The sequence below is a fragment of the Hemitrygon akajei genome, chromosome 18 (assembly GCF_048418815.1).
Source record: "Hemitrygon akajei chromosome 18, sHemAka1.3, whole genome shotgun sequence".
Classification (NCBI taxonomy): domain Eukaryota; kingdom Metazoa; phylum Chordata; class Chondrichthyes; order Myliobatiformes; family Dasyatidae; genus Hemitrygon; species Hemitrygon akajei.
This window is the reverse complement of record NC_133141.1, coordinates 42,530,579-42,549,425: the sequence shown is the minus strand read 5'-3', so window position 1 is coordinate 42,549,425 and position 18,847 is coordinate 42,530,579. Positions and strand designations below refer to the sequence as shown.

At 37.2% G+C, this 18,847-nt stretch overlaps 1 protein-coding gene across 3 annotated transcripts in view; it reads left to right on the top strand.

Annotated features, from left to right (window-relative positions):
* The window catches only part of stat3 (signal transducer and activator of transcription 3 (acute-phase response factor)), a 44,789-nt gene that overhangs the window by 12,964 nt on the left and 12,978 nt on the right, over positions 1-18,847 (top strand). For 2 of the 3 annotated variants that reach the window (XM_073071501.1, XM_073071500.1), the window contains exons 3-13: positions 2,887-3,036; positions 4,527-4,671; positions 7,196-7,294; positions 9,253-9,345; positions 11,339-11,420; positions 12,497-12,591; positions 12,678-12,829; positions 13,564-13,722; positions 14,457-14,549; positions 17,707-17,766; positions 18,680-18,709. In XM_073071501.1, coding sequence (XP_072927602.1) covers positions 2,909-3,036; positions 4,527-4,671; positions 7,196-7,294; positions 9,253-9,345; positions 11,339-11,420; positions 12,497-12,591; positions 12,678-12,829; positions 13,564-13,722; positions 14,457-14,549; positions 17,707-17,766; positions 18,680-18,709 — 1,136 coding nt within the window. In that variant the 5' untranslated portion in view covers positions 2,887-2,908. Of the gene's footprint in view, positions 1-2,886; positions 3,037-4,526; positions 4,672-7,195; positions 7,295-9,252; positions 9,346-11,338; positions 11,421-12,496; positions 12,592-12,677; positions 12,830-13,563; positions 13,723-14,456; positions 14,550-17,706; positions 17,767-18,679; positions 18,710-18,847 lie in introns of those variants that run through there. The other variant, XM_073071502.1, reaches the window with a different exon arrangement.

Sequence of the window (18,847 nt, the reverse complement as noted above, 5' to 3'; positions counted from 1 at the left end):
TCCCTTGCCCTTCTCACCCTAAATATCTTCCCCCCTACCTGGGGGAATAGGAGATTGCACAGTTTTAAAATAAGAATTCATAATTGTGCATCTTGTTAAATAAAAAAAATTCTCTGTTATGGAGCTGAAGACTGCCCTTGGTTTTGGTTTTAATTAGTGACACATCACTGTACTTTGTGATTCACGGGTTATTTTCCTGTGGCTTTGCAAGATCAAAAGTTTTCAGACTTATTTCCTATTTATAAATAGAATGAATCTGGGTCTAGTACTATTTAACATTTGTCACATCATTGTGGGTATACCTTTTTATTCAGGACCAATTTTTGAGTGACTAAAACCTTCTGAAGAAACTATGGAATAGTGTAGCACCATTGTGAGGATTTTTTTGTGTGGTTTTTCCAGACTTCTATCTGTGGTTTAGTAATTTTGTACATTTTGTTTAGTTGTTAGCAGTTTTTCTTTCATTGTCACTAGTGCTGGAAACGAGTGAAAACATAGGAAGTTAAATATTTAAAACAAGATGGAGTAGGTGAACTTTTTGTAGGTAATTTTTATGAAGAATTGCAATTCTATCAGGTATTTTGCAGTTTCAGGATATGCAAAAGTGTTTACAGAAAATGCATTACTTTTCAAAGTGATACTGTTATAGGGAACAGTTCAGTCATTTTGGATGCAGTTTGTACAAGTCAGAAGAATTTTACTGAAGGAGAAATATTGGCCAAGATTAAGTGCCACGTAATCATTTGTATCCATATGGAGGGAACTTGAATTTAGCAAGCCTTCTGAAAATCAGTGATCCCTTAGTACAGCCAAAATATTTTTACTTCTTTAGAATGGCACTAAAATCCAAAACATTCTACTTTCTCAATTACTTTTAATGGTGAGAACACTTTTCTTAAAACAAAGGTGTAAAACTAGTCTAAGTGAAAAGCATAATACCAGATAGAACAAATTACAAACAAAGAAATTGTCCTTTAAATAACTTGGGTTTCATTTTGAAAATGTATATATTGTATGTTGAAGCATACAAGACTTGTATATTTCTACCATTAACAATTGAAACAATTTCTGTATCTTAGAATTTTGGAAAAACTAGTGATTTATCAAATATTTTGTAGGGAACACTATGCAGTATTTGAAAATTGCTAGTTTCTTTCTCAGTTCTTTGCCTTTGAAATAGACTCGGTTGTTACCACCTCCTGCATTTTGAAAAATAAATTGTAAAGAATTCTTATTAGTTCACTTAAAAACTTATTTCCTGTAACAATATTGCAGAATTATTCAGTAATTTTCTGTAATAACAAAAAGCAACAAGTCATTGAACTCCACAATTACACTATTGTATCAATTTCTGACATTTTAATTTAAATTTTGATATTGAAATATCTGGAAATTAATTGTCATTAAGTTATCATAAGCTTACTGCCACAATTCTACAGTGGACACAATCTGACTGGCTCTCAATTCTGCTTTGGAGCATCTGAACAATAGCAAAGCATGTCACAATGCTGTTTATTATAGCTCAGCATTCAATACCATCATCCCCTCAGTATTAATTATGAATCTTCTAAACCTGGGCCTCTGTACCTTCTTCAGCTGGGTCATTGACTTGCTAATCAGGAGACCAGTCAGTATGGATCTATGATAACATATCCTTGCTGACGATCAACAAAAGCAAACCTCAAAGGTGTGTACTTGGCCTACTGTCACTTTGCATCCATGACTGTGGCTGAGCTCAAACACCACCTCTAAATTTGTGGGCGACACAATTGGCATTACTTAAATCTCCAGGTGACATTGAGGAGGCATACAAGAGTGAGATAGATCAGCTGGCTGAGTTGTGTTACAACAACTTTGCACTCAATGTTAGCAAGACCAAGGGAGGTCTTGAACTTCAGGAAGGGGAAGTTGGGAGAACATGCACCAATCCTCATTGAGGGTCAGTGACAGAAAGGATGTACAGCATCAAGTTATTTGAGGAGATTTAGTATGTCACCAAAGACTCTTGCAAATTTTTTTATAGATGGAAAGCATACTGCTTGGTTGCATCACATTCTAATATGAAGGTTTCATTGCGTAGGATAGTAAGAGGCAGCAGAGGATTGTGGACTCAATCAGCTCCATTATGGGCATAACCCTCTCCACCATTGAGGACATTTTTGAGGTGGCGCCTTAAGGCGACATCCGTTGTTAAGTAACCTTGACACCCGGGACATGCCCTCCTCATTTTTGCCATCAGGATGGATGTACAGGAGCCTGAAGACATACAATCAGTGATTTAGGAACAGTTTCTTCACTTTTGCCATCAAATTTCTAAAAGGTCCATGAATCCATGAAAACTACTAATTTTTCCTTTTCACTATTTAGCTTTGAAATTTAGATTGTTTACAACTTTGTACTGCTGCTACAAAAGAACAGATTTCACATTGTATGTCAGTGATAAATTTAATTCTGCTAAGTAGTAGAAATTTTATTTAGAATACACACGACTGTATATGAAGATGGGAAGCCATCAGTTAAGTTTAACGTTTCCCTAAAATGACAGTTGTTTGGAAATATACATAGTGCCTACAGTTCTGTTTGAAGGTTTGCATCATTTCCAGGATGTTCAGTGTTACTGTAATTCCATGTCATGGATTTTATAAATTAAAATATATCTTTGGGTTTGCAAAACCTGCTGAAGGAGATTATTGCACTATTCTAGGAAAATTGAAAATATAGGCATTAAGACGCCTTAAACCTTAAAAGAGGTATTTCTTTGGACTGCAATGTGCATTCTGAAAGTTCTGAGTGAAATGTACTTTAGGGACAGGACTTGTTGAATTTATGAGAAAACTTGTTATCTTGCTACTTGTCACCTTTTCTAATTTCTTGCTTTTATTTCAGCTTTCTATAATACCTTCATACGATGGCACAGTGGAATCAGTTACAACAGTTGGATACCAGGTATCTGGAGCAACTGCACCAACTTTATAGTGACAGCTTTCCTATGGAGCTGAGGCAGTTTCTGGCAGCCTGGATTGAAACTCAGGATTGGTATGTATGACAACTCTGTTGAGGACTGTTATGGGTTGAGGTTATGAAACCAAATGCGTTAAAATATTTTAAAGATAAACACAGATCAATTGACTGTGCTGCCAGTTCTTTGGTCTAGGGCCTGCTGCCTTTTGCAAGTATGCTTTATGCTGTGATTGCCCACTGAGTGATTGAATATTTATTGTTATTCAAAGATTAATGTTTTTAATACTCCACTGCGGCTTCCATTAGCAAGCTCGTGTCCTGGTGCAATCACAACAACTTGGAGCTGAATGCCCTCAAAACTGCGCAGATTGCATATCGACCTCAGGAGAAATGTCTCTACTCAATCCTCTCATCAACAACAGCTATAAAGTTAGCATGTTTCAACATTCAGGTTCCTGGGCATCGTTATTTTGCAAAACCTCATTGGGAGATCCATATCTCCTTCATTTAAAAGAAGGCTTGGCAGAGGATGTACTTCTTGCGGCAGTTGGTAAAATTCCATCCTCCCCAGCACTTACTGGTGCAATTCTACACTGCCGTCATACAGAGCATGCTCACATCAGCCATTACTGTCTGGTTTGGTGCGGCATCCTCTTACAGTATGTGAAAACGACAGTGACCTGTCTGGACAGCAGTCTGCCATCACTGCAGAACTTATATGTGAGCAGAACAAATTATTGTGGGCACTACCCACCCAGTGAACTGCCTTTTCCAAAAGCTCCCTTCTGGAAAGGAGTATTAAAACAAAAACTTCACACCATCTAAAAGCTTCTCCACTCAAGCAGTTTTTCTGATCAACTATGTAGTTAGCCCTCCCCCCACCCACCCCAGCACCTCTATCTATTACCTCAGGCACTGCATTGTAAACACTTTAAACCTCTTTTTATAATGTTGTTTACATTGTGAATACATGCTAGTATTTATGTATTTATGCACATTTTATTCCATGTCCATACTCTAACTTTTAGATTGTTTATATATAATTCTTTAGCAAACCCTAATACATGTAAATGTATATAGCAAATAAAGTTGATCTTTGATTAATTGTTTATGCTACTAAAATGCAATCTAGGATTTTTTTTAAGATCTCTTATTCTACGTGCATAATCATTGTGGAACTTGTTTAAAAACTCAATTTGTGTGCATGGTTTGGGGGTGTGGTGGTGAAGGCTGGAATGCGGGAAGACCAAAATACTGCACAAACCAGGAACAGTTCTATGGAAAATCACAGGCAACACCTTTGTATCATCAAAAGCATGTGAATGTTATAGAATGTCAAATATCTGGAAAACTCCTTTTCGTGCAGTTTTGAAATTTTGCCATATATTTTGATTTTCTTTTGCACATCTTTCAATAAATTTGTTTTGATTTTAGTTTTAGATCTCTCTGAATTTGTTTTAATTTATTTTGGTTGCTATTATCCAGAATATTAATTTTATAATGAAGATACCAATGTGGTGATAACGAGTTAATTTTGCCATTGAAATAACTGTTTAACATTCTAGGGCATATGCTGCCAGTAAGGAATCACATGCTACACTGGTATTCCACAATCTGTTGGGTGAGATTGACCAACAGTACAGCAGATTTTTGCAAGAATCCAATGTCTTGTATCAGCATAATCTGCGGAAGATCAAGCAGTACCTCCAGGTATTTATCTACTGTTGGTGAATGAATATATAATTAAAGATGAGTGTGGATAGTTTCAATATAATAGCTGATATTCTTTGCAGTGAATAACTGATGCTGATTAGGCCTGTACTTTATGGCCTGAATAACACAGCCCATATTTAATCTCCTTAAGCATATGTTGAGCTTCAACAATGAATCCCTGCAAAGGCTTGGTTAAAATTTAACAAGTTTTTTTTTATTTAAATGTAACTTAGAATGATGCCATTTGCAAGCGTCGTTGATACTTGCCTTGAATGGCTTCCATTTATGATTAATGTTATACTTCTCCAGTGTAGTAGAAGTTTGTAGAGGAAATGAAGTGTATTTGAGACAGTGACGCTAACTTTTGGTAATTAAAATTTTCAAGGTTTCTGCTTAGAATATCCAATTGCTTTAACACTTTCATGGGGTTACACTAGTAAATTGTCAAGGTTAAAGTGGAAAGAATCTAGTAAGAGGTTCCTGACGCTGCTGTAGTTGGTCATCTGGAAATTTGTCACATAACTTTCTTCATCTGTCTTTAAGTTTTCATTGGATGTGCATTGTGACCATCAGTTTTTAAAAATCACTTTAATAAACCACCAAAACAAAATTTTGATTGCTTCATTTTTTCAATAGTTCCATTTAATATCAGAGAATATATGCAATAAACAATCTGCATTTCTTGCTGTTTCCAAGCATCCATGAAAACAGAAGGTTTCCCCAAAGAATGAGGGGCAGTAAAGGTCAGAACCCTAAAGCCTCACAAGAACTGTCTTGCCTTGTGGAAAATAACAGTGGACAGCAAATTTTTTTCAAAAGTGTTGCTTCCTCTGAAAATTTTTTTGTTTATGGTAGACTGCTAGAAGCTGAACACAAATTTAATTTCAGACTACTTGTATCAGTAGGAATTTGGAGAAACAAGAAATTAAGTTTTATTGAACATAATGTGCTTAATTGCATAATGGTGCTGATGCTTTGCTAGCTAAGCTAAATATGTCTTATTAATGATTTTTGTTTGTACTCCATGTCTGAGGCTTCTCGCTTCAGTGTCCAAAAATAATCACCCAAGCAAGGATTCCAGTTGCCCTGATACCTTTTCTCCATCACCGTAATGTCCTGGTGAAACCTTTCACCATGCTCATCACTGGCAATGCCAAGATTTGCAGGGAAGAAGTCTAAATGGGAACACAGAAAATGAAGCTTTACTGACATGTTGCATCTCATGGTTTTGCATGCTTGAAGCATGTTATCAACCAGCTGCACGTAGCTTGGTGCTCTGTAGTTGCCAAGAAAATTTTCAACAGCGTCCTTGAACGTCCTTCTCTGGTCCCACTAGAAGTTCTTCGAATTACCTGTGATGACCTGTTTAATTTGTGGGCCATCAAAATTGCCTTCCGTAATCTTGGCATCAGTTATCCTGGGAAACGTCTGTCTCAAATACCGAAAACCTTCATGGAAGTTTTTGTGCCTGGTGACAGCAGATTCCATCCTTGCAGTCGTGAACCCAGTAATTCTGCTTTTGCTTTTGATAAACACAAGTCTCTGACCAGGTCATTTAACTCAGATTGTGTTATCAGATGAGGCTCCCTCAATATAAAGGGTTCAAAATCTGTATCAGTGTTGCTTTTCCATTCCGGGCTTGTACATCGTGGCATCTTCGTCTGCCTCCTCTAGACTTCATGGCTTCGGCACTGGAAGACTATTGTCGTGCAGCAGAGGTCTCATGGCTGAAGGAAGATTCAATGGATTTCTTGTTTTTAGCAGAGAAACCACTAGTCAGATAGAAGTAGTGGTCTGTCACATGATCCTTTTACTCTCGCCATATCATCAGAACAGCAAATGGCATTGCTTCTCAAGTACCTTTGAGCCAAACTCTAAGATTGACAGCGCATGTTGCGCAACAAATGTGAGGATCTTAGGTTTTGTCTTGGTCGCCAAATTTACACGCAAGTAGAGCTTTAAGGTTTTCTTAATAAGAGTCATGCTCCGTCTTTGAGATTTAAGCGTATACTCAACACAAGTATACCAGAAGGTATCGCGGCTGTCGCAACATTGGCAAAACATCTTGCTGTGACAAATATTCCTGAAAATACAATTACTTTATTATAATAAATACGCACAGTATGCTATGCGCATAGAGCATGCGCATCAATATGATCGCAAACTGATATACGTGTAAATGCAATGCATAGAACAATGTAGTTGTGATGCTTTTATAGCCTCTCTGAAACTTGTCCTGCCATGCAGAATCCACCCTGCCTAAGCCTGCCCCGGCATGCCTGGACAAGATAAAAAAAACTTTTCAGCTTACATTGTGGGCAACATTTCAATTGACGGAATTATGAATTGAAATAACAAATATCGGTGATTTTAAAAAAAACTGGTGCATGATAGAGAAATTTCATGGTGATTTTTTCATGATCGGCAGCCCACATTCCGTAAGATGCACCCAAAAGTATTCAGGATGCAATATCTTTGTTGTCCAGTGTAACTTGCTAATAATCATTACTTTTTTTTTCAGAATCGGTATTTGGAGAGGCCAATGGAAATTGCACGAATCATAGCAAGATGCCTATGGGAAGAAGCTCGTCTCCTTCAAGTTGCTGCATCTGTCTCACAGGTAAACTGTCTAAATAAAGTTGTTGAAATATTTTGCCCTCAAATAGTAATATGAATGTATTCTTTAGCAGCAGCATTCACATTTTATACAATGTACTTCTGTGTTCAACTGAAACTGGAAGAATGAATGAAACAGAATATACTGGTGATAGAGAATGTTATAGTTAGCAGGATGTGCTCTGTTATTTGCAGCTCAGTCTCCATGGAGTAGGAAGAGAAAGAACAGTTTATTGTGGTCTGTGACAGAACCTCCAATGTAGATGGGATGAAAGCAAAGGAGAAAATTTTAAAAATGCATGAAGCACAAGTTAACCACATTAAAATTATTTCAAGAGTTTATACTGTTTATAGCAAATAACTATCCTGTTTCTAAAGCACACAACCCGAGGTTTATTCATAGCTAATGAGAAGCTAAGGAAAAGCACAAGTTAAGTTTTGTTTGTGAAAGCAGATCAGTCAGCTAAGGATTGAGAGAGTCTAGGATATGATCAAAGGGGGTTCAAGGAATTCATAGGGAAAGTAAAGTAGAATATGAGACTATTCTAGCCAGAGCAAAGATGTAAAATCAGGCAGCAAAAGCTTCTATAGATGGAAAGAGAAGCAAAAGTTAATGTGGCTCCTTTAAGACTGAAGTAGGAGAAAGTGTATTAAGAAAAAGGAGGAGAAATTAAGCATATTTTCTATCTTCATTAAAGAAACTGCAGAAACCCTCCTGGAAATAGTTAAGAACAACAGATGGAGATTGAAGAAAGAACAGAAGTTAATTAGCATTATTATGACAATAGTATTGGAGAAGAAAAAATAACTTCTCCAATATTATATATAATTCTTAGTGTCTGATTATCTTGATCCCAAGGCTTTGAAAGAGATAAAATTTGAGGGGACTGATTATTATCCTCCAAGACTTCATAAATTTGCTGCAATGCCACAGATTGGAAATTAGCAAATGTATCACTGTGACATTTTAAAAAGAAAAATATGTGGGCGGGGAAAAAATGTGGAACCGTAGCCCAGTTTGCCTGATGTCAGAAGAAGAGATCACGTAGTCTTTTATTGTGGAAGTCATAACAGGTCATTTGGAAGATAGTAATAGGATGTAGCAGTGATTAATGAATGGTAAATCTATTTGATGAATCGGTTGGTTTTTTTGGGGGGTGATTGTAGTGAACATTAGATAGAGGAACCAGTGGGCCTGGTGAGTTGGACTTTCAGCTTTTGATAAGGTGCAACTTTGGAAGTTATTAAATTAGATTGGGGAAAACGTAAATGACTTGGATGAGGAAGCAGAAGGATGAATTAGTAAGTTTTCAGATGACACTAAGGTTGGCGGTGTTGTGGATAGTGTGGAAGTTTTTCATAGGTTACACGGGATATAATTAGGATGCAGAACTGGACAGAGTGGTAGATGGAACTTAATCTGGAAAAGGATGATGTGATGCACTTGTAAAAGTGCAGGATTCTTGGGATGTGGAGAAACAGAGGGATCATGGAGTTCAAGTCCATAGATCCTTCAAAGTTGCCATGTGACAGGGTGGTTAAGAAAGTGTATGGTGTGAGGATCATACAAGGTAATGTTGCAGCTCTCCAGAACTCTGGTTTGACCATACTTGGAGTGGTGCTGTAGTGAAAGATCAGCCATGTGGTCATTTTGAATGGCAGAATGAGCTTCTATTTGTTAATTTTCTAGAAATGTGTCCTGAAGGGTGCAAGTAAAATATATTCACAGCTATTTAAGAGTGATTGGCATTATCAAAACTTGACATAATTGCTATTGGAGGAAAAGCAGGATTCTGTCCATTCACCCCTATTGTTTTTCTCAGTTGTCTTAAAGAACTAACAACCTTAATTATGCTTGGTCTTGTTATTTCGCATTTATTCCGGGATTCAGTTGTGCATTCTACATATTCCACACATTTACCTTTTCATTGCTTTGAAAATATATGCATTTTGTTTCTAAAGCAACCTGGACAGTCACCGCATCACAGTTCTGTAGTAACTGAGAAGCAGCAGATTCTTGAGCATAATCTACAGGATGTGCGGAAAAGAGTGCAGGTGAGTCCATTTGAATTTTCAAAACAATACAAATTGTATCTTAGCATTTATTTGAACTGGCTACATGGAAGTAAAGTAATATCTTTCCTCTGAATACTATTGCTTATAAATATTCTAGTTAAAAATAAGGGTCTGACAAAGATGGTTGGTCATGTAGAAATGTATCAAATTATGGTATCATAGGTTGGAGTTTGGTGTAAAAATTCTTATTTAGACATTTGTACTTGGCATTTGGCAAAAATATAATAAATATCTTCATTGAAGATTTTTACGTGGGGTGATTGATAAGTTCATGGCCTAAGGTAGAAGGAGATGAACTTCAAACTTTCTGCATAATCACCCAAAAAGTTGAACTGCATGTAACGAGAGCTGTATAACTCATCTCCTTCTACTTAGGCCATGAACTTGTCAATCACCCATGCTGTGGACACTTTCTGGAGGTCCAAGATCCGTATGCTCCACGACCGCTGGACTAAGTGTGTAAATGTAGGAGGGGACTATGTTGAAAAATAAATGTGCTAGGTTTTCTAAAATTGACTCCTTCTACCTTAGGCCACGAACTTATCAATCACTCCTCGTACTAAATTACTTATGTAGATTAAAATCAGTTTTGTAAACCTGAATAATTGCTGTGATTGCTAGGGACAGCCAAGCGATACAGGGTGATTAGCAATGCAAAATTGTCCAATGTATGGCTAGACAGGTGTACCTGAGAATCCTCAGCTAAGGTCAAATTTAAGATTTGGGTTTACAGTTAAGCCACTCAAGTTGCTTTGTTGTTACTCTGTATGTTCACATTCTGTTTAACATGCTGAAATTCATGTTCCCAAGCCTCATTTACTTCAACCACCTGATACTCAGTGGTTCTTAAGTATATTTTATCTTGAAGCTTTATAGCATAAATTTAATACAAATGGTTTTTAAAAAACATGTAGCTTGAAATAATTTTTGCTTTAAGTGAAATTTACAAATTCAAGATTCAATTGTTTAATGTAATTTCCTGTACACAAGTGCAAAGGTAAATGAAATAATTGTTACTATGGGTCCAATGCAGCACAAAAACACTAAATAAAGAACAATAATAATAATAATAAAAGAAAGCACTAAGTATAAATAAGATAGCTTGTATACATTGATTGTATATCCATAAAATGATGCTTGGCTGTACATAAGGTGACTGACATGAAATTATAAAGTAGTGGTTGAGTTAGTGGGTAGACATGTTGATCAGCTTGGAGAAAGAAACTGTTTTTGAGTCTGGTGGCCCTGGTATCGATGCTACATAACCTTCCTGAAGGGAGTCCATGAGCAGGGTGGGTGGGATCCTTCATGATGTTGCTGGTCCTCTTCTGATACCTATATGTCCTTGATGGCAGGTAGGCTGGTACCTGTGGTGTGTTGGGCAGTTCTGACTATCCATTGCAGTGCAGTTTCTGTACTAAGCAGTGATGCAGCCTGTGAGGATGCTCTCTACTGTACATCTATACAGTGACATAAGTATGGATGTGCATTGTCCTGCTCTCTTCAGCCTCCTCAGAATGTAGAGATGTTGATGAGCTTTCTTCACTGTGTAGGATGTGTTCTGAGACCATAAGAGGTTGTGTGATCTGCACTCTCAGGAGCTTAAAACTGCTGATGTAAGGGTGGGGTGTGAGTGGTAGGAGTTCTCCTGAAGTCAATAACCATCCTTGTTTTGTTGACACTGAGGAAGAGATTATTTGCCTGGTAGCAGGCCCTGAGCTTTTTCACCTCTTCTGTGTAGGCCATCACATTGTTGGGGACAAGCCCCACCACTGTCTTGTCATTGGTAAGCTTGACAATGTGATTACTCGGGTGTTTGGTCATGCAGTCGTGTGAGCAGAGTGGACAGCAGTGGGCTCAGCACAGAGCCCTTGGTGGGGGGTGCACCCGTGTTGAGGATAATGGGGAGGGAGGAGCATCCTGACTATAAATTATCATATCACAACAACAATACTTTTCAATTGTCCTGCAGGATCTTGAACACAAGATTAAAGTTTTGGAAAACCTACAGGATGATTTTGATTTCAACTACAAGACCTTAAAGAGCCAAGGAGGTGAATTGTACTATGCGCTATTTTGAAAAGATCGATGATAGCAAAGTAACTTCTCAAGGCATTATAAATTGAAAATAGTTAATTTAACCATCATATGTTTTTTCAAGAAAAAGAAACTTTTATACTTTTTTTCATTTTGAGAATCTTTTTAATTATTATTGAAGATTAACAAAAAAAGATACATTAAGTAAATGTCATTATATACAATAAAGAATTAAATTAGCAAATAACTGATTAACAGAGCTAAGCAATATATCAAAAATAATAAGAGAAAATAAAGTGTTAAGAATATTTTTTTGAAAGAAGGAAAAGAAAAAAGAACCCCTACTAACTGAAAAAGTAAACAAAAAAAACCCATTGGGAGCACAACCCCGGAGCTATACATCATACAAGCTTCCATAGAAAAAAAATATCAATCCGCCAGCTCAGATCCACTTAAAAAAAAAAAAATTGGAAGGAAACCATATTAATTAACTCAAATCAAATGATAGTAGCGGGCGAATAAACCCCACCTTTTCTCAAAATCAAATTGAGGCTCGAAAGTTCAACTTCTGATTTTCTCCAAACTAAGGCATAACATCACCTGAGAAAACCATTGTATCAAAGTAGGAGCAGAAACATCTTTCCATTTCAACAAAATAGCCCTTCTGGCCAATAATGTAACAAATGCAATTACATGTTGGTCTGATGGAGAAAATACCGTGAACATATTGAGGGACTATACCAAATAAAAGTCAATTTATTGGGTTGTAAATTAATTTTTAAAACTTTAGAAATTGTAGAAAAAATAGACTTCCAAAAAATATTTCAGTACAGAACACGACCAAAACATATGTGTCAATGTGGCTGTCTCGGTTTTACATCTGTCACACTATCAACATTAGAAAACATTTTAGACAGTCTCTCCTTTGTCAAATAATAACTATGCACAATTTTAAATTGAATTAGAGAGTGATTGGCACAGATCAAAGAAGAGTTGACCAACTTCAAAATCTGCAAACAATCGTCTGTTATCAGGGTCATGTTAAGCTCTCTCCCAATCTTGCTTGATTAACTTTTATTCTAAATATTAACAGATGTGCAAGATTTAAATGGGAATTCACAAGCGGCGACAAGGCAGAAGATGGCACAGTTGGAGCAGATGTTGACTGCTTTAGATCAGATGAGAAGGGTAAGGATCTTTAAAGAAAGATTGTTTGCCTGTTGTTCAAAATTTAAAATGATTATTCTTAACTATAAACCTTTACTTTTAAACAGCAAATAGTCACTGACTTAGCTGCCCTGCTGTCTACTGTGGAGTTTGTGCAGAAGACATTAATGGATGAAGAACTGGCTGACTGGAAAAGGCGGCAACAAGTAGCATGTATAGGAGGTCCCCCCAACATCTGCCTTGACCGTCTTGAGAACTGGTACAAAATCATATAATAACTGAAAGATCATTCTTTTCTAATAGAATGAGAGCAGAGACAGCATGGATTTATGAAACTGAAATTGTTTAGCTAATCTTTTGCAATTCTTCAAGAATGCGGATGTGTATTTGGATATCTGAAAGGCTTTCACTAAGGTATTACATTGGAAACTGACAAGTAAATTTCAGGGCATGGAAAGGGTGCACATTCTGCTGGACTTAACTAACAAATAGAGAACAATAGGAATAAGCACGTCTTTCTGGGGTTGGCAGGCTGTAACTCGTATTAGTTAAAAAAACAACTTAGTTAATGGTGCCATATTTTCTGGAACAGTTGTTTGTATTAATATGCAGTTAGCTTTCACTGAATTTTTGAGAGATTACCAGCCTGTATTAAACTATTTTTGAATACAAAGTAGTATCTTCTTATTTACGTAGTGGTGGTCTGTATATCACTGCCTTGGTAAAAGTTTCAGATCAACCTTCAGCCAATCCCAATAAAATTCTAGAAAGCTAGAATATAAATTCAGGAGCAGCTATCGAGCAAGGAGCTAAATTAATGCTTTGGGTCAATACGAGATACCTCCTGTTATTTCAGACTTCCAGCATCTGCAGGATTTTGCTCTGGCATAGTAAAAATCTTGTTTGAAATTTTAAAAAAACTGTGGCAGGAGAATCTAAGATGCAGATCAAATGTCTATTTGGCATAATGGGTTTTTTGTTTCTCTGTATCAGGATTACATCTTTGGCCGAGTCTCAGCTTCAGACACGACAACAGATTAAAAAGCTGGAAGAACTGCAGCAAAAGGTTTCGTACAAAGGTGATCCTATTGTTCACCACAGACCTGTGCTGGAAGAGAGGATTGTTGAATTATTTAGGAGCTTAATTAAAAGGTACTTTGAGTTTGTGCATGTTAATCCTTTGTATTTATACAAACCTTTGATCTGGTAACCATTGCTCCACCATTATTCTGTGTTATTTTGTGCGTGCAATCTAGTCCATTTATTTGTACATACAACTTAAAAGGAATGACGTTTATTCACAGAAAATAGTAAAGTAATTTTCCACAATGGAACTTGATTAAAATAGAATGACACAAGCCCCATTTAATTTTTGTGTCTTTGTGCCTCTTGTGTAGCTTTGCAATGTGCAAGTGCAAATTGAGAGGACAATTTGGTGACAATGGTACATCTGCATTTTTTTAATCAGGCCATTTGTTGTAGTTAGATGAAGATTGTTAATGCATATGATTGAGTTACAACTCCCATTCCTTTACCTGCAGCCTTTACTGCCAAGTTTTTTGCCTCTTTTTGTATATGGTGCAAAAAAAACTATTTCAGAACATGTGCCATCTGATTACCTTGAAATAAATGTAAACTCAGGTTATGAAGTACGTGCCACATATCAATACAGCAAACTTGTATTTGCAGGTTTTTTTAACATATATTAGTCAATTGCAGTCACCCAATAGTGCACTTGTCCATTTTCAGATTAGCAGTAATTAATCAACATAAGCCAACTTTTTAATTTAAAAAAGTCGTACTGTGGCAACAGATACTATCAGATATAGTTAATTTGTAACATTTATAGAGCTTCTGATTGACCTAATGTGTCTATTCTTTCTTAGTGCTTTTGTTGTGGAGAGACAGCCTTGCATGCCAATGCATCCAGATCGTCCCCTAGTGATCAAGACAGGTGTGCAATTCACGACTAAAGTGAGGTAGGTAGCAGAGCAGTCATGGTAATGCACTGCTACAATAAAATCGGATTATATTGGCAAAATACTCACCTGAATTATTGGTTATCGGTTCTGCTATTGTAGCTGGTTGCTAATTGATTAGTTTACATAAATTTAAAAATTGATATTTAGAGTAATCATTAGTAGGATTTGTACTGTAAATATTTTTTTTAACTGCCAACTCCACTAAATATCATGGAATATTCAAAGGTTTTGTTTAATTTCCTCTGTGCAATTAAATGTATCTGTAGCAATCTCATGTTCTGGAATTTGAGATTTAAGCAAATGGCAGTGTATTGTTACGAACCCCGTAACTGGGTCACTTACCAGCAAAGATAGAGAGGTCCATTGAAGTCTGATGGTACTATTTTTAACAGTATTTATTGGTAAAAATACACAAAAATAATATCAATGCAAACATACAGATAATATACGTCGTCAATACTAAATCTAAAAGTGCAGGTATAATAATAATCAATAAGAAATAAGCTCTATCGTTGTCTAGGGGATAATGTATTGTCCGATGGAAATATAAAAGTCACTCAGTTCGTTCAGGCTACAGCTTTTTGGTTGGAGAGAGAGACAGATTTTTTAGAAACTTGCCAGCTTTCCTTTATCCGATCTTGATCCGTATTTGACCTTTAGCGAGGCCATTCCGTGGAAGACTTGTCATCCGGGCAAGGATGGACACACACAAGCCTCCACCAGTCTCATACGCTTCTCCTGGTGCGTCTAAAGGGGTTGTTCCCCAGACCCTCTTTTATCCTTACTCACGGGGTCTCAGATGTCAATCAGGTTGGGATGATGCAATCCCTTAACCAGCCCACTCTGGTCATTCCCTGAGGGCTTCAATGAATAGTACAGTACTCAATACACAATTCCGTCTCCAAGAGACAATGGCCGTTATCAATGGCTCCGCCTTTCTGGGGCCAGGACACACATTCCAAAACCTGTGTATTCTGGATGTCTCTCTCTCTCATTTCCTGGGTCCCAGACCTGAATTAATAGCGATCTTGTGATTCTCGAAAAGGAGGGGGCTACTTTGTACCCTTCGGCCCCTCAGAGTTGTGGCACATTCGTAACAGCATCTTTTTAAATGACAAGAGACTGAAAGGTATTTTTGTGTTCAGAAGGACCTGGGTGTCCTTGTGCACTGGGAGTTTATGCCCAGGTTTAGTAAGTGATTAGAAGGGCCAAATGTGTGTTGGTGTTTATTGCATGAGGTTTTAGTTTGACTGCAGGGGTAGAAATGTCTTGCTCCATCTACATAAAGGTCTGGTGAGACTGCTTCAAAAGTATTGTGTACATTGAATATTCAACCATAAGACATGAATATAGGACTGAAGTTGTTGCACTTGACTGCTCAGCATACATAACAAGATAAATAAGTTTTAGTTCAGATCAGAATTGATTAGTACAGTGTCATGGACATCATGGTGATAAAAGAGGGCCAGAGCAGGGAGCTAAACATCCAAGGATGAGCATCCTATTGAAAAGACAGACAGGTGGGCAGAGGGGGAGTGGTAGCTCTGTTTATTATAAAAAAGATAAGTTGATAACAAGTAATTATGGATCAGAACATGTAGAATGAGCCAGTAAGGTAACAAGACTCTGATGGGGGTTGTATACAGGGCTCCAAGTTTAATGGCTCTGGGCCTGTACTTTGAGTTCAGAAGAATGAGGGGGGAATCTCAGTGACTCCATCCAGGCAAGTATTCATTAGGTTTCAATGTCAAGATGCTGTTTCTATTAGTAGGAGAATCTAGGACATGAGAGCTCAGCCTCACATCCCTTTAGAACTGAGATGAGGAATTTCCTCAGATGGAGTGATGTATTTGTTGCCATGGAGGGCTGTTGAGGCCAAGTCATTGAGTGTATTTAAGGCAGCGATTGATAGATTCCTGATAGGTAAGGGGTTTTAGAATGGAATTGAGGTTGAAGTGATGGGTTATCTGTTAGCGGTTTTGGCTGAGGTTTGGGAATCAGAGGGGGAAGGGGCTAAAGAATGAAGGCAAGGATTTAAGTTGATGTGTAGGTCTTCTAGTGTCCTGGGAATGCCATATGAGTGGTGCCGAGGACAAGTGTTCCCCGGCAGTGCTGCAAAGCAAGCTTTATGTTTTAATAATGGCACAATCATTTGCTGCCCTAATAAAGACATCATGCAAGTGTGTGGTGGAATGAGTGTGATACAGGAAAGCCAGAAATGGCTTCATTTATGGGGAAAACTCCCCCCCCCCCCCCCCCCCCCAAAGTTGTTAGATGCTTGTGTAGGGGACATTTTTTTTTCAGTGGAATTGCCAGGCATCATTGTGCTTGCTCAGACTTCCTGCATTTTTGGAGCACTGAATGCTGAATGATTGGGTTCAAAATGCAAAGCAGGAATCTGAATTTGCAATTCTGTTTTGGCCAGTAAAGTGCAATTACCAATTCGTATTACATGCTGATTTGAGTTTGAGGCCTATCTAGTATGGAGTACCACTTGCCCTAGCAGCAAACTGACCCACAATCAACCAAGGTGCATTTGTGATTGTACTGAGAACTTCCGAGGCTGTCTGTTGGGAGCATACAGCCCTGTGTAAGCAAAAAGAGTATCACCTCACAAACCATCCTGTCACCTGTTGCATCAGCCACCTCCTTCCCCATGTATGGAAGAGTCTGTGGTTCTCATTGTGACCTTCATTAACTCCCTCAGAACCCACAAAACCGGAATGGAAGCATGTCACCCTCAATCCTAAAGGAGAAGTTTTCGTCAATTGATGTAAACCCCTAGAAAGTGAAGTGCTCCCTTTAGATGGATTTCACATATGTGTCTTGTGTTCATGTCAGATTGTCATGCTCAACTACGTTCTGTAAGCAGTTAAATCACTTTAATGAAATGAAAATTACAGCATGAATTATTTAATCATCGTGCAAGTAGACTGAGCAACCTTAATTTGGTACTAAACTGAGGTAATTTCCCTCAAGATCTTGTAGCATTGAGTAGCTTCCTGCTGCTAATTATTTGCAGCATTATTTGTCTTAAAGATTTCCTGCATTTAAACCACAATGTATTCTTCATATGTGTAATATAGTAATGACATTTGCGCTTCAGTCTGCCATTCCTTTTGCATTGTATCTAATACATGCTTTCCATTTGCAGGTTGCTGGTTAAATTTCCTGAATTAAATTATCAGCTAAAGATAAAGGTTGCCATTGACAAGTGAGTACAAATTAATGACTAAACTGTTAATATTGTTGTTAATCATAGATATGTTTTATTTTGCTAGGAATATTTGCTGCTGCTGTATTTTCTAACAAATGTGCCTTTCCATTATACAAATGTAATTCCTTTCACTCTGTTTCCAATTAATGTACGTAACTTTTTTAAACAAGTAAATGATGACATGCTTTGTCCATGTGTTTATAATGATGCGTATGTTTTAAGTGACATCCTTTATCCATTCTGCATGTTTGAGTGTCACTTCTCCTTCACTCTTGAGTTTCACTTTTATGTATGTTATGTTTTTAGTTTTATTTATCAAGAGACAATGAAATATTAGACCTTATTACCCAATAGCACCTAAAAATGACTCAGTTGATCTTGCCAGTAGTATAGGATCAGTGTATTGATGTAATTTGAGAGTGTTCCTCCCATATGCTATAATGTATTTGCAATTGTATTGAGACTATAGATAGAACCTCCTGCAGTCAGTACATGAAGACATCATTGGCACTAATAAGTTGGCAGAGTTTATTGTTTAGACAGTATAGGTGATCCAGATTTTTTAGCAGTTGAATAGCAGTAGAATTATCATGGCTGGAAAGCAAAGGGGAGCAAATTGTAGTTCACTTTCACAGAGCCTTGGTGTATCTAGAATGCTGTTTTGTGTTCTAGAAAAAGTACGAGTGAAAATCGAGAAAATGCAAATTGTAAAGATAAACAACAAGTTACATAAGTGTGGCTGGTGTGCCCCATTCTTTTATGGGGTGGGGAGAGAAAAGGAGAAAATATCTTCACCTAATTAAAATTGCAGAAGGAAAATCCTTTTAGCTTCAGTTAATTTCCTCTGAATTTCTAGGACTACAGACCTTAACAAAATTTGTACTAATGTTTTCTGTCAATCTTGTTTCAGGGATTCTGGAGACGGTTCTGCACTGAGGGGGTGAGATTTTTGTTTTACCCTTTTCAGCTCTTCTCTTTATACTGGAAGATATATTGACAATTTTTTTGTTTGTACACCATTCTCTATACTCTCTATCAAACTGTAACTTTAATCCTTATAATTTAGAAACATTGAAAA